This window comes from Choloepus didactylus, chromosome 1 (assembly GCF_015220235.1).
Source record: "Choloepus didactylus isolate mChoDid1 chromosome 1, mChoDid1.pri, whole genome shotgun sequence".
In the NCBI taxonomy this organism is placed as follows: domain Eukaryota; kingdom Metazoa; phylum Chordata; class Mammalia; order Pilosa; family Megalonychidae; genus Choloepus; species Choloepus didactylus.
Window position 1 is genome coordinate 239,683,838 of NC_051307.1, and position 12,687 is coordinate 239,696,524.

A 12,687-nucleotide genomic window follows, 5' to 3' on the forward strand; every position below is an offset into this window, starting at 1 on the left:
ATTCTTGCAAGTAATGCCTCCAAAAATGCAGGAGGACCTGGGAATCTTCTTTAATGCTACAGTTATTCTTCCAAGAGAAGAGAGGAGAAAACCGAAGTTCAGAAGGATGGAGTGTCCATTGTCATGCCATCAGCCCACCACAAAAACACGAATGGGATGCCTGTCTGCCTGGCTCCAGGACCTGGGCTCCTTTCCTCCATAGCACACTTGAGCCTAGGTCAGGCTGTGGCAAAAAGCCCACTTGCTCCTGCTTTTCCCAGTCCTGTCCCACAAGGGTTAACTGAAGTCCTATGTGTGTGTGTGTGTGTGTGTGTGAGAGAGAGAGAGAGAGAGAGAGAGAAAGGAAGGAACTGGAGTGCTCAGTAAGGGGGGGACTGATGGGCCTCAGGATCCCTTGGCCTGTGTCTAGGAGTCATGTAGGAAGTGGAAGTGGCCCAAGATTGCCCAGGCCCCGGGGTGCTTTCAGTTCAAACCCTCCTCCTTGGGGTTTCCCAGGGTGTATAAGGACTTCCTTACTCAGCCATGAGGCTGCTGCTACCTTCTCCAGGTGCCCCTCCCAGCCAGGTGTCAGCAGAGAAGGAGGAGGAGGAGAGAGAAATAAGGAGGAGGTGAGGCCACCACCCTTGTCCAAGGAGGCTGGCTCCCAAGCCTAGTGTTGGTGGGAGGGACAGGGTGGGGGCGGGAACAGCCAGCTGCCTGCCGGGAGCCAAAACGAAAGCACTCTGGCTGGGACTGGAACGGGAGGCAGGACTCCTGGGAGTGGGGAGTGCGCAAACCCTCCAAGGCGGGGATCCCGGGGCTGGGGAGGGATTCTGGCCCCTGCTGCCCACAGGCACAGGGCTGAGTGGGGGCAGGGTTGGGGTGTCTTGCCCCCCCTTTGGGGGGGGCAGGACAGGGCTTCAGGCCTGGGTGCCACCTGGCGCCTGGAAGATACCTGTGCCCTGGTTCCTGCTGTCCTTGGCACTGGGCCGCAGCCCTGGGGTCCTCTCTCTGGAGAGGCTTGAGGGGCCTCAGGACACTGCCCGCTGCTCTCCGGTGAGTCTGGGGCCTTGGGAGGGTTGGGGAGGTTTCAGGGTTCAGTCTGAGGCCCATCAGGGCCCTTGGTTGGCTCCTGTCACTGCCGCCACGCCACTGCCAAAACCGCCCTGGCTGGTCTGTCTGGTGCTGATGGGGGAAGAGAAGAATGGGGAGAGGATGAGAGCCTGGTCGGCCTTCGGGGAGGGGCTTAGAGTAGGGAACCCTGGAAGGAGATGGGTGGGGGTCTCAGGCAGAGAAAGATAGTTGGATTTGGGGACATACATCCTGATTCTCCTTTTTCTTCCTCCCAGGGCCTCTCCTGCCACCTCTGGGGTGAGTATCCCTACTTTTATTGAGAAAGGAACTTCTCAATAGGTTTTTGAAGGGAGGGGAGCTATTCCAGTTCCTTCCATGCTCTCACCACACTCTACCCCCAGCCCAGGAAGAGCCCAAAGCTCCTTGGCCCCATGGAGGTGGCAGGTGCAGCCAAACTCTGGGTTCAGCTGCCACCCCACCCTTCTCACACAGGTGACGATGTGTTCTGCCTGCCGGGGAGCATCGTGCCCGCTCCAGGCCCCGTGCTGGTGCCTATGCACCTTCAGACAGAGCTGGTCCTGAGATGCCATCAGGAGAACGATTGTGACCTCTGTGTGCGTGTGGCTGTCCGCTTGGCTGTGCATGGTGAGCAAAAGTCATCCTGTGGCTGTGCGTATGCGCACCTGAGCATGTCTGGGTTGGGCCTGGGGACCACCTGTCAGGCAGCACTGGGTATACTTGGTGTTCTCCCGGAGGACACTGGCCTCAGGACCTCCCAGGCCAGTCTGGTCCCCATGTCCACCTGCCAGACCCTGGGCCTGGCCTCTGCTTCTCAGCACTGGATGTACTTGAAGAAAGCCAAGTACAAAGTCAGCCTGAAGAAGAGGGCCTGACCGGGATCTTGCTCTTGGGTCCTTCCAGGGCACGGGAAAGAGCCTGAAGATGAAGAAACGATTGGGGGAGCAGCTGACTCAGAGCCTGGGGAGCCCAGGAATGGTGAGGAGAACTCGGCTGACCCAACTGCCCCTGGCCAGGGCCTTGCCATGCTGCCCCTGGGACTGACCCAACCCTTGCCTGTTGCTCACAGCTTCTCTCCAGGCCCAAGTCGTGCTCTCCTTCCAGGCCTACCCTAAGGCCCGCTGTGTCCTACTGGAGGTGCAAGTGCCTGCTGCCCTCGTACAGCCTAGTCAGCCTGTGGTATGCAAAATCATCATCATCATCATCATCATCATTATCACAACCACCTTCTAAATATGAAATCTCTAAAGTGCTTTCACATTTATTATCTTTTTAAAATTTTTTTTTATTGTGAAATATATATACAGAAAATTGATACCTTCATTATCTAAGTCCTATTTCTGCCATGTGACTGTGGGCAAGCCCTTTCAGCCCTTTGGGCCTCAGTTCTCCTGTCTGTAAAGTGGGGTTGTAAGAATAGTCCTACATTTTACAGCCATTGTGAGAATTAAATGAGTTGATACATGTAAAACACCTGGTATAATGTCCAGCACTAAAGAGCATCAGTAAATTTAATTTTTCTTTTCTTTTGTAATCCTTAAAGCTACGCCATGAACCAGGCATTATTATTACCTCCATTTTCTAGATTAAGAAACTGAGGCTCAGAGAGGGAAGGTCTGTGGGCTGGGTCCACTTCTCTGGCTTCTGGACTGATGCCCTTCCTTCCATACCACCATACTGTGGTTGTACCAGATGCCCTACAGCTCAGGGTGTTGGGGCTTCTCCCTGCCTCAGGGGGCTGCACACAATTGGAAGGTTTGTCTCCACTGGGGCCAAATCACTCAAGTCGTTTGACTTCCCCTCCAACCCCCCAGCCAGCATCTTCTCATCTGGAAAATTGGAGAGTTCTGCTTGGCGCACCTCACAAGGCACTTGTGAGAACCCCTGAGGCACAGGATGTGAGAACAAGCTCTGTGAGGTGGGGTGCCCTGCATTTGCATTAGGCTGTCTGATCACCTTAGCTTTGGCCAGGTGTTCCAGGGTAGCACGAGTGGTGGCAGGGTCTCAAATAGCTAGAACACTTATCCCTCCCCTGCTGACACCCCTATTGAGAGTGTTTCCTTTAGAATTGCGGACCCTTGAAGGAAACTTGAATGATTGACTTTGGGCCGTACAATATAACTATATCACCAGTTGAGGGGAATGGGAGAGGCTGGCAGAGTGGTCCACAGCTTTTGGCCTGGATTCTGAGCCCCACACCACCAGTCTTCCCCCACCCCTCTCCTCACAGGGTTCTATAGTATTTGACTGCTTCGAGGCTGCCCTCGGGGGTGAGGTGCGAATCTGGTCCTACACTCAGCCAAGGTACCAGAAGGGGCTCAACGTCACACAGCAGCTGCCTGGTAAGCGGCCTCAGAGCCTCCAGGGCCCCACGTCCTGGCAACCCTAATCTCTTTCCCTTCTGGCTACTCCCCTGCAGCTCTCACCCCCTTCCTAGTCCCATCTATTCTCAGGCAAGGGTCTGGGCTCAAGACCTCCCAAGAGTCAGTCCCTTGCACATCCTTACCAGCCTCTGGGGAATGTAATTTGAGCAATGGAGAGATGAGGGTGGTATTTAGGGGACAGGGAGCCCTATGGTTGTGTTGCTCCCCTCCCCCTTTCTTGGCACCCAGCCCCACTGGAGGCTTTTCTGTGATTTCTCTCCAGACTGCAGGGGGCTCGAAGTCCGGGACAGCATCCAGAGCTGCTGGGGTAGGGGCTAGAGCCAACGGGGCTGGGAGGAGGGAGGGGCAGGGTCTGGAGTGTGAGGGACCCTTAGAGTCTGCTCCAGGTCTGGGCTGCCACATCCCAGAAGTTTGTGGGGCACATTCATCCATCCATCCATCCATCCATCCATCCATCCATCCGACATGAGCTACAGTAGCCACTACTCTGTGCCAGGCACTGGTGATATTAAGATGAATCCCTCACTCCTTGTAACAAATACTGCCTAATAACAGGATAGCTAGAGGCCCAAAGCATTGTCAAGATTATGGTACCCCCATATATCAAAATTAAAAATAATCTTAAACCATAAAATAAGAGCTAAGAAAGTCAAAGTTCTCATACTTTTCCCATGATCGCTATTTGGATTTTGTTTTTGTTCCTAAAAATCTTTTTTCATTTTTATTGTGGTATAACATACATATAGTACAAAGTGTACTAATTTTAAATATCCAGTTTGATTAATTTTTACATATGTATATATATGCATAGCTATCACCCAGAAGAAGATACAAACATTTTGATTTTTAACTATCAAATTATTTCTTTTTCATTTTCTATTTTGATTTCTTAAACTTGACTTGCTTCTTTGGTAATCCATTAAAGACTAACTCAGCACCAGAGTTTTGAGGACACAGATACACATCATACCTTTTATTTCTTCATTCAGTAGAAATTAATTCATTTATTCAAAAAATATTGAGTAATTACTGTGTGCCAAGCATATCCCTAGGCACGAGAGATAATCAATAAACAAAATGAACAAAAATACCTGCTCTCATGGAGCTGACATTCTAGCTGGGTGTGGGGTTTGGGGTTGGGTGAGGGAGGACACATAATAAGCCCAAGGAGATGTAAGAGGTACAATATGGAGAATACGCAGGGAAGGGAGGTAGGAGTTTGGAGGTCACAGGGGGTCAGGGATGGCCTCATTGCAGTGAGCACAGCCCTGAAGGAGGTGAGGGAGGAGTCATCTGTGTATCAGGAGGAAGAGGATTCCATGCAGAGGGAGCAGCCAGTGCAAAGGGCCTGAGGTTGGAGTGTGTCTGCTCTGTTTGAGTAATAGTAAGAAGGCCAGTGTGTTTGCAGCAGAGTAATTAGGCCAAGAGTACTAGGAGATGGGTCAGAGAGATCATGCCAGTCTGCTTGAGTAGGACCTTATGAGCCATTTTAAGGACTCTGGCTTTTACTGGGAGTAATATGGAAAGCCATCTGAGGGTTCTAAGCCGAGAAGGAAAATGATTTTCTCACTCTGGTAAAAAGATCCTTCTGGCTGCAGAGAGAGAAGCAGGGAGAACAGTTGTCCCCCCAAATACTGGAGCCTCAATGGTCTCAACCCAGAGCCAGCTGCTGGAGACAAAGTCTCCTCTGAGATGGGGATACAGGCTCTGCCCTCCAAGGGCTTCTCAGCAGGTGTTTTGGGTAAACACTAAAGGGTCAGTCAGTAGGTGTGGCCCACGCTTGGGTGTGCAGAAGAGGAGAAGGAAGTCAGAGTTGGCCCCCTATCCCTCTGCCTCCCCCACCAGCCCTACCCTGGCTCAACGTATCTGCAGACGGTGATGATGTGCACCTCGTGCTGGATGTCTCTGAAGAGCAGCGCTTTGGCCTCTCCATGTACTGGAACCAGGACTCCGACACCCAGAAACCCTGGTGGCACAGAAACCTGGTGAGGCCTCTCCCTCTCCAAGTTCGTTTTACTCTAGGCTGATGCCCATGCTAAGGATTTATGTGCATTATCAAAAGAGATCCTTGAAAAAGACACATGCCCAAGGCAAAGGAATATTGATAGGGACATTGCTGATATCGGGTGACAAGCCGCAGGAAGTCATTACTCTGCCTGCTTGGTTTCTTTAAATTTGGCAGCCAGCCCTGTTTCTCCTCCTCCTTAACCTTTCCAACTTCTTTCCTTCTCCTCTTGTCTTACAGACTGGGCCGCAGACTATTACCTTGAACCACACAGATTTGGTACCCTGCCTCTGTATTCTGGTAAGAACAGAGTCCATCTGGGCTCCAGGGAAAGGGGATCGGGTAGTTGGTGAGGATGGTGGCTCCCACCTTCCTGGTCTCACCATTCCCCACTCTCCTCTTTGATGTTTAAACTCTGGCTCCCTGGGGTGGCTGGCCCTTTCTTGACACCTGCTTTCCCACAGCCTCTGCCTGTTACATACCTAGAATGCGCTTACTGATTCTCCATCCACAGGACTCCTACTTATGCTTCATGACCCTGTTCAGATGTCACCTCCTCCTTGAAGTCTTTTCCTATTCCTCCAGTCTCCTCTTTGTGCTCCCCTGGAGGGTAGTGTGTGTTCTAGACTGTTTTAGACTCAGGCTGATTTGAATCCTGGCTCTTGCCATTTGCCAGCTGTGTGAATGTGGGCAAGTCACTTCACCTCTCTGAGTCTGTTTCCTCACCTGTAAAATGAGAATATTAATAGCACCAGCCTCCTAAAGCTGTTGCAAGGAAACGTGCCACACACAGGTTTATGTATGTTGGTGCTTCCTTCTCCCTTGGAATGCACATTTAATTGGTCTCTCCTTCTCTTTCCCCCTCGCTTCCATCCTGGTCCAGTTTGAGCTTCTATAAATTCTCCTCTGGACTGTTTCGATAATCTCCTGACCCCATCTCCTTTCTCAATGCTTCCTTGGCCCAGGCCCCATGCTCTGCCCCCTAATTGAACCTTTTCCTTTCCGTTTTCCCCTTGATTCCCCTTCACCCCAACTTTGTTACACCCAAATGGAGTTACTCACCAGGGTACACCCACCTTATGCCTTTGTTCAGGTGGTTCCTACCACCTGGAATGCCCTTGCCTCTTCTCCTCACAGCAAATTCTCCAAGCTCAAATGTCACCTCTTTCCCAAAACTTTCTCCCAACTGCCTGGCCTCTCCTATCTCCAAATTCCCCTTGCACTTATTCTGTCCTTCCTTGTTCATTTATCATTTCCATTTTTATCTGGGCACCTGTCTCATTCCTTCTTTCACACAACAGATGCTCAATATGTATTTCTGGAATGAGTGATCGATTTGTTAATTTATCTACATGTTTTATCCTTACTACAACTGTTAGTTTCTTGAGGGCAAGAAAATCATATCTAATTCAAACTTGATAATTCTCCCAGAGCCTTGCACAGTGCCTAGCTCATAGTGAGTGCTAATCAAGTGCTTGTTGAATGAATGAGTGAATGAATGAATGAATGAATGAATCTCTACTGCCTAGGACAGAAATAGGACACATGACTGATGCTCATGAAATGTTTGCTGTGATTTTAATGTTCTCGTGGCCAAGCACAATGTGTGCCACATAGTAAGTGCTCTTAATTAAAGGTTTGGTAAATAAGTTAATGTATTATCTCTAGTGCTTAATACAGCATATAATAGGTGTTCTTTAAAAAGTCTATTGAAAGAATAAAAGAATGTCTCCCTGGCACCTGGCACAGTACGCAGCACATAGTAAGTGTTCACAGAGTGATTATGGAATGAATGAATTATTGAATGTCCCTAGTGCCTAGCATAGTGTTAAGACACATAGTAGGTAGTCATAAAAAATTTGTTGAATGAAGAAGTTGCCAGGGCTTGGCATAGATGCCTATTAGGGGTTTGCTGGAAGAATACATGTATGCCTTGCAAAGAGCAAAAAGACTGCTTGGCAAGGTCTTTTTTTTTTTTTTTTTAATTCAGTTTTATTGAGATATATTCACATACCATACAATCATCCATGGGTACAATCAACTGTTCATAGCACCATCACACAGTTATGCATTCATCACCACAATCTATTTCTGAACATTTTCCTTACACCAGAAAGAATCAGAATCAGAATAAAAAATAAAAATAAGAAAGAATACCCAAATCACCCCCCCATCCCACCCTATTTTTCCCTTAGTTTTTGTCCCCATTTTTCTATTCATCCATCCATACACTGGATAAAGGGAGTGCTATCCACAAGGTTTTCAATTGCACTGTCACCCCTTGTAATCTATATTGTTATATAATTGTCTTCAAGAGTCAAGGCACTGGGTTAGAATTTAGTAGTTTCAGGTATTTACTTCTAGCTATTCCCATACATTAAAATCTAAAAAGTGTTATCTATGTAGTGCGTAAGAATGGCCACCAGAGTGACCTCTCGACTCCATTTGAAATCTCTTAGCCACTGAAGCTTTATTTCATTTCATTTCGCATCCCCCCCTTTGGTCAAGATGTTCTCAATCCCACGATTTGGCAAGGGCTTTTGAAATGTCGGTTGAATGAATGCTTCCCTAGTGCCTAGCGGAGGGCCTGGCACGCAGGAAGATGCTCAAGGAGGGTGGCTGGGTTGAACTGACCTGAGCAGAGCCCTGTTTCCTTCCCAGGTGTGGCCCCTGGAGACCGACTCCGTCAGGACGAGCATCTGCCCCTTCAAGGAGGGTGAGCGGTCCTGGTCCGGGGCCCGGGGATGTGGGCAGTGCGGGCGGCCGGCTACCCCGCTCGCAGTGACCCGCTTCCTCTCCCCGCAGACCCGCGCGCGCACCAGAACCTGTGGCGCGCCGCCCGGCTGCGGCTGCTTCCCCCGCAGGGTTGGCGGCTGGACGCGCCTTGTCCGCTGCCCGCCGAGGCGGCGCTGTGCTGGCAGGCGCCGGGCGGGGGCCCCTGCCAGCCGCTGGTCCCGCCACTGGCCTCGGAGAACGTCACTGTGAACGTGAGCGAGGCGGCAAGTGGCGCTCGGGGTGGGGTAGGAGTAGGGACCTTCCTTCTTGACCCCACCCATCCCCTTCTCTCTTTCCGCAGAGGGCCCACGAGTTCCCTTTGCTGAAGGGCCACCCCAACCTCTGTGTCCAGGTGAGAGGGACCCTGCGCGGATCCCCAGACCAGTCACTGTCTTCTGGAACTACTTCATCCCCTTGACGACCCCCAGAACAAAGTGGCTAGGGGATTCCTCTTTTTCGAGTTCCACCTTTTATTTTAGCAGTGATGGGAGGGATCCTGGGCAAATCACATCACCTCTCTAAACATCAGTCTCTTCATCTGTTTAATGGAGATGATAATGATTACCTTACAGAATGGTTGTGGGGCTTGAATAAGAGAAGTGCATCACCTTAGGGTCTGGCACAGACTAAATGCTCAATAAATGTTAGCTCCTTATATTATTGCTATTATTATCCTGTTTCCCCACCAGCAGAATGGGTTGTTCTCCAACTTCAAAGGGCATTTGTAAAGATATTTATTTATTCAACAAAAATTTTTTGAGCATCTATTATGTGCCAGCACTGTTTTAGGCACTGGGGTTAGATACGTCAGTGAACAAACCAACAAATGTCCCCATCTTCACAGAGTGTATGTTCTAATGGAGAAAGACAGACAATGGACAATAAACATAACAAATAAGTAAATTATACAGTAGGTTACAATTGCATATAGATACTATGGGTAAAGGTGGGGAAGGACAAGGGAGGATTGGGGTTGTAATTCTAAGTGGGGTGTTCAGGTGAGGCCTCTTTGAGAAGGTGGGGTTAGATGAGACCGGAATGTGTAAAGTGCTTTGAAGGACATGTCAAGAGCTTTAGGAACATAAGGCCCTTTAGCACACATGATCTTACAAGGCTGAGAAAGGTGAAGTGACTTTCCTATTTACCCAGCCTTTGACCCAGATCTGCCTGGTCAGTCCAGAGCACAGAACCCCCAACTCTAGGGCCTCCTCTTGCCTGTCTCTTCTTTCTGGCCTTGGCTCTTGATTTTCCCAGTACCCCTAACCCTGGTTCCTTTCTGAGCAGGTCAGCAGCTGGGAAAAGTTGGAGTTGCAAGAGTGTTTGTGGGCTGGTGAGTGGGGCCTAAGAGAAAGCTGGGGCAGGGCCACTGCAGTAGGTTTGAACCCTGGAGGTTTAGGTCCTGGGGGTGAAAGTCAAGGCATGAGGGGGTGGGCAAGCAGCAGCCTCAGGGGAAGGCTGAGACTGACTCAGAGTGGACTCTCTCTCCTTCCAGACTCTCTGGGGCCCCTCAGAGATGACATGGTGCTGGTGGAGACACGAGGCCCCCAGGACAACAGATCACTGTGTGCCTTGGAACTGAGTGGCTGCACCCCACTGCCCAGCAAGGCTTCCACGGTGAGGGCTGGAGACCCTATTCCACAGACCTGTCTAGTTCCATCTCAAACCTGGCCTCAAATATCCATACCACTTTCCCCCTCCTCTGTGCCAGGCCCTGTGCTGGTCTGTGGGGGCGGTGGGGTGAGTCCAGTGGTCTCTACAGACAGCCACCCCAGGTGACAGTCCCTCCCCCTTGGCTTGGCAGAGGGCAGCTCGCCTTGGAGAGCAGCTACTGCAGGATCTGCAGTCAGGCCAGTGTGTGCAGGTGAGTAGGTGGCAGGAGAGTCCTGCCCTAAGGCCCAAGGGCCATAGTTGTAAAACCCTGCCCTTGGCCTCTCTCAGCCTCTCCTTGTACCTGGCACACTGGAAGGCACCAGGGAAACTCTCACTCTTTCTGGGCAGGGGCCTCCTCACTGTCCCTCTACCCACCATTGACCTGCTGTCTGCTTGTGCTGCTTTTGTGTCCATCCCAGGGGAGGTATGGGTAGAATAAGCATAGTTCCTGCCCTCAAGGAGCTCACTGAAGGCTAGAGGCCAGTAAATAATCACACCCACAAGTGTTAAGTATTGGGGTCCAGGGAGAGCATCATGGAAGGGTCTCTTCAGGTGGGCCAGATTTGGCATGGAGGAAGGCACATTCTAGGCAGTGGGTACAGCATAAGCAAAGGCAGAGCAGCTTGCAGGAATTTGCCTTGTGGGAGAAATGAGCATAGTAGAGGTTGGGAATTAGGAGATCAGGCTGGCCAGAACTTGGTGGATATTGAACACCAAGCGGGGGGCTCTGTTCATTGTTGTCTGTGTCTTACAGCTGTGGGATGATGGCCAGGGAGCACTGTGGGCCTGCCCCATGGAAAAATGTGAGTACTGTAAGAACTGCCCTTCCTCTCTGTAGCAGAAGTTGGGCTTCTGGCAGGGACCACCCCTGGGGGCAGCCCACACAATAGCCTTGTCCTTCCCTAGGCTGAGATTAAACCAGAGGGTCATTCCTTCATTCATTCAAACAACAGGGATGAGAGATTGCAAGGATCACCAATTCCTGCCCTTACTCCCGTCCTAGAGACTTTACCCAATCATGTACCTGAACTTGAGCTATCAAAGCATTATAAAGTAAGAGTGTCCAATACTGTGAATGGTGTAATGGGGACCTGGGTGAAGGGTTCAGGGAAAGGTTTGAGCTGAACTCTGAAGGCTGAGCTAGGTCAAATGGGCGGAGATATAATTTTTGAGGAACTCCAGGGTAGCCAATGTGGCTGGGGGTGGTGGTGGTTTGGAAAGTCCCCTGTCACATGATGATGTGTGTGTATTTGTGTGGGGGGGCATGCAGGGACTTGGGAGTCATAGGGAATTTGGATTTTATGTTAAGAGTAGCAAGAGCTTCCTGAAGGGCTTTGATAAAGGGAGGGCTGCAATCTAATTTATATTTTTTTAATGATTTCTGGAGCTGCCACGTGGTGAATGGATTGGAGGAAAGAAAAAAAAAAAGTAGGGACACCAGCTAGAGGCTTTTCCAGTCATCATGGAGAGCGACATCAAGTGCCTAGCAACTCTAGGCTTACAGGGCAGTGGAAATAATATCAGCTGACATTTGAGCACTTACTCTGCTAGGCACAGTGTGAATTGCTTTATGTACGTTCATGTATTTTGTTCTCACAACAACCCTATGAAGTAGGTACCATTATTATTCCAATGTTATAGAGGTGGCAACTGGGACAGAAAGTAAAGTCACTCATCCAATGTAACCCTAGTAGATGGATCTGTGTTTCTCTCCTGGCTCTGACCTTGATTTTTCTTCTCATTGAAGTAGGATGAAAGCGTGAGGTCTTTAACTTTGTCTTCTCCCGGTTCTCCCAGATACCCACCAGCGCTGGGCCCTGGTGTGGCTGGCCTGCCTCCTCTGTGCCGCTGCGCTTCTCCTCTTTTTCCTTTTCAACAAGGACAACGTGAAAGGTGAGGGCTCCCCGTAGTCTCCCCCTAGGACCACCACTCCCAGGGGCAGGACCAGAGTGGGCCAGGGAGTTCCCCAGGAGGGGGCGGCGGCTGCCGTCACAGGCTGCTTCCGCCCCTCTCCCCTGACAGGGTGGTTGCGGCTCTTGAAGGAGGACGTCCGCTCGGGGGGTGAGTGTGCGCGAGCGCCTTGAAAGGGGGGGCCGCCCCGAGCGGGCCGAGCCTTGGGCCATCTCACCTTTCCCCATACCCTTCCTCCTGCAGCGGCTGCCAGGGCCCGCCGGGTTCTGCTCCTCTACTCTGCTGACGACGCTGGCTTCGAGTGCCTGGTGGGCGCCTTGGCGTCGGCGCTATGCCAGCTGCCGCTGCGCGTGGCCGTGGACTTGTGGAGCCGTCGTGAACTGAGCGCGCAGGGGCCCCTGGCCTGGTTCCACGCACAGCGGCGCCAAACCTTGCAGGAGGGTGGCGTGGTGGTCCTGCTCTTCTCGCCCGGGGCAGTGGCACTATGCCGCGAGTGGCTGCAGGACTGGGGCTCCGGGCCCCGGGCGCACGCCCCGCACGACGCCTTCGCCGCGTCGCTCAACTGCGTGCTGCCCGACTTCTTGCAGGGCCGGGCGCCGGGCCGCTACGTCGGGGCCTGCTTTGACAGGCTGCTCCAGCTGGACGCTGTGCCCGCCCTCTTCCGCACGGTGCCCGTTTTCTCGCTGCCCTCGCAGCTGCCCGACTTCTTAGGAGCTCTGGAGGGGCCCCGCGCATCCCGCACGGGGCGGCTCGGGGAGAGGGCAGAGCACGTGTCCCGGGCTCTTCAGCCCGCCCTGGACAGCTGCTTCCGGCCGGGATGCGGGATGGGACCTGGGGCGGGGGACGGGACTTGAATAAAGGCAGAAACTATTTTTCTATCCGTGGCTTCTA

General features: G+C 51.6%; 1 protein-coding gene across 1 annotated transcript; it reads left to right on the forward strand.

Moving 5' to 3' along the window:
- The first annotated feature begins 522 nt into the window (after positions 1-522).
- Positions 523-12,674, forward strand: IL17RC (interleukin 17 receptor C). The gene is made up of 20 exons (XM_037826814.1): positions 523-608; positions 891-1,035; positions 1,329-1,350; positions 1,546-1,698; positions 1,975-2,049; positions 2,141-2,250; positions 3,302-3,413; positions 3,718-3,762; positions 5,328-5,440; positions 5,701-5,760; positions 8,122-8,176; positions 8,266-8,447; positions 8,537-8,587; positions 9,520-9,565; positions 9,728-9,849; positions 10,037-10,096; positions 10,640-10,688; positions 11,683-11,778; positions 11,908-11,946; positions 12,040-12,674. The coding sequence occupies exons 1-20, from the start codon at positions 523-525 to the stop codon at positions 12,648-12,650; spliced, it is 2,232 nt and encodes a 743-aa protein (XP_037682742.1). The 3' UTR covers positions 12,651-12,674.
- Positions 12,675-12,687: the final 13 nt, after the last annotated feature.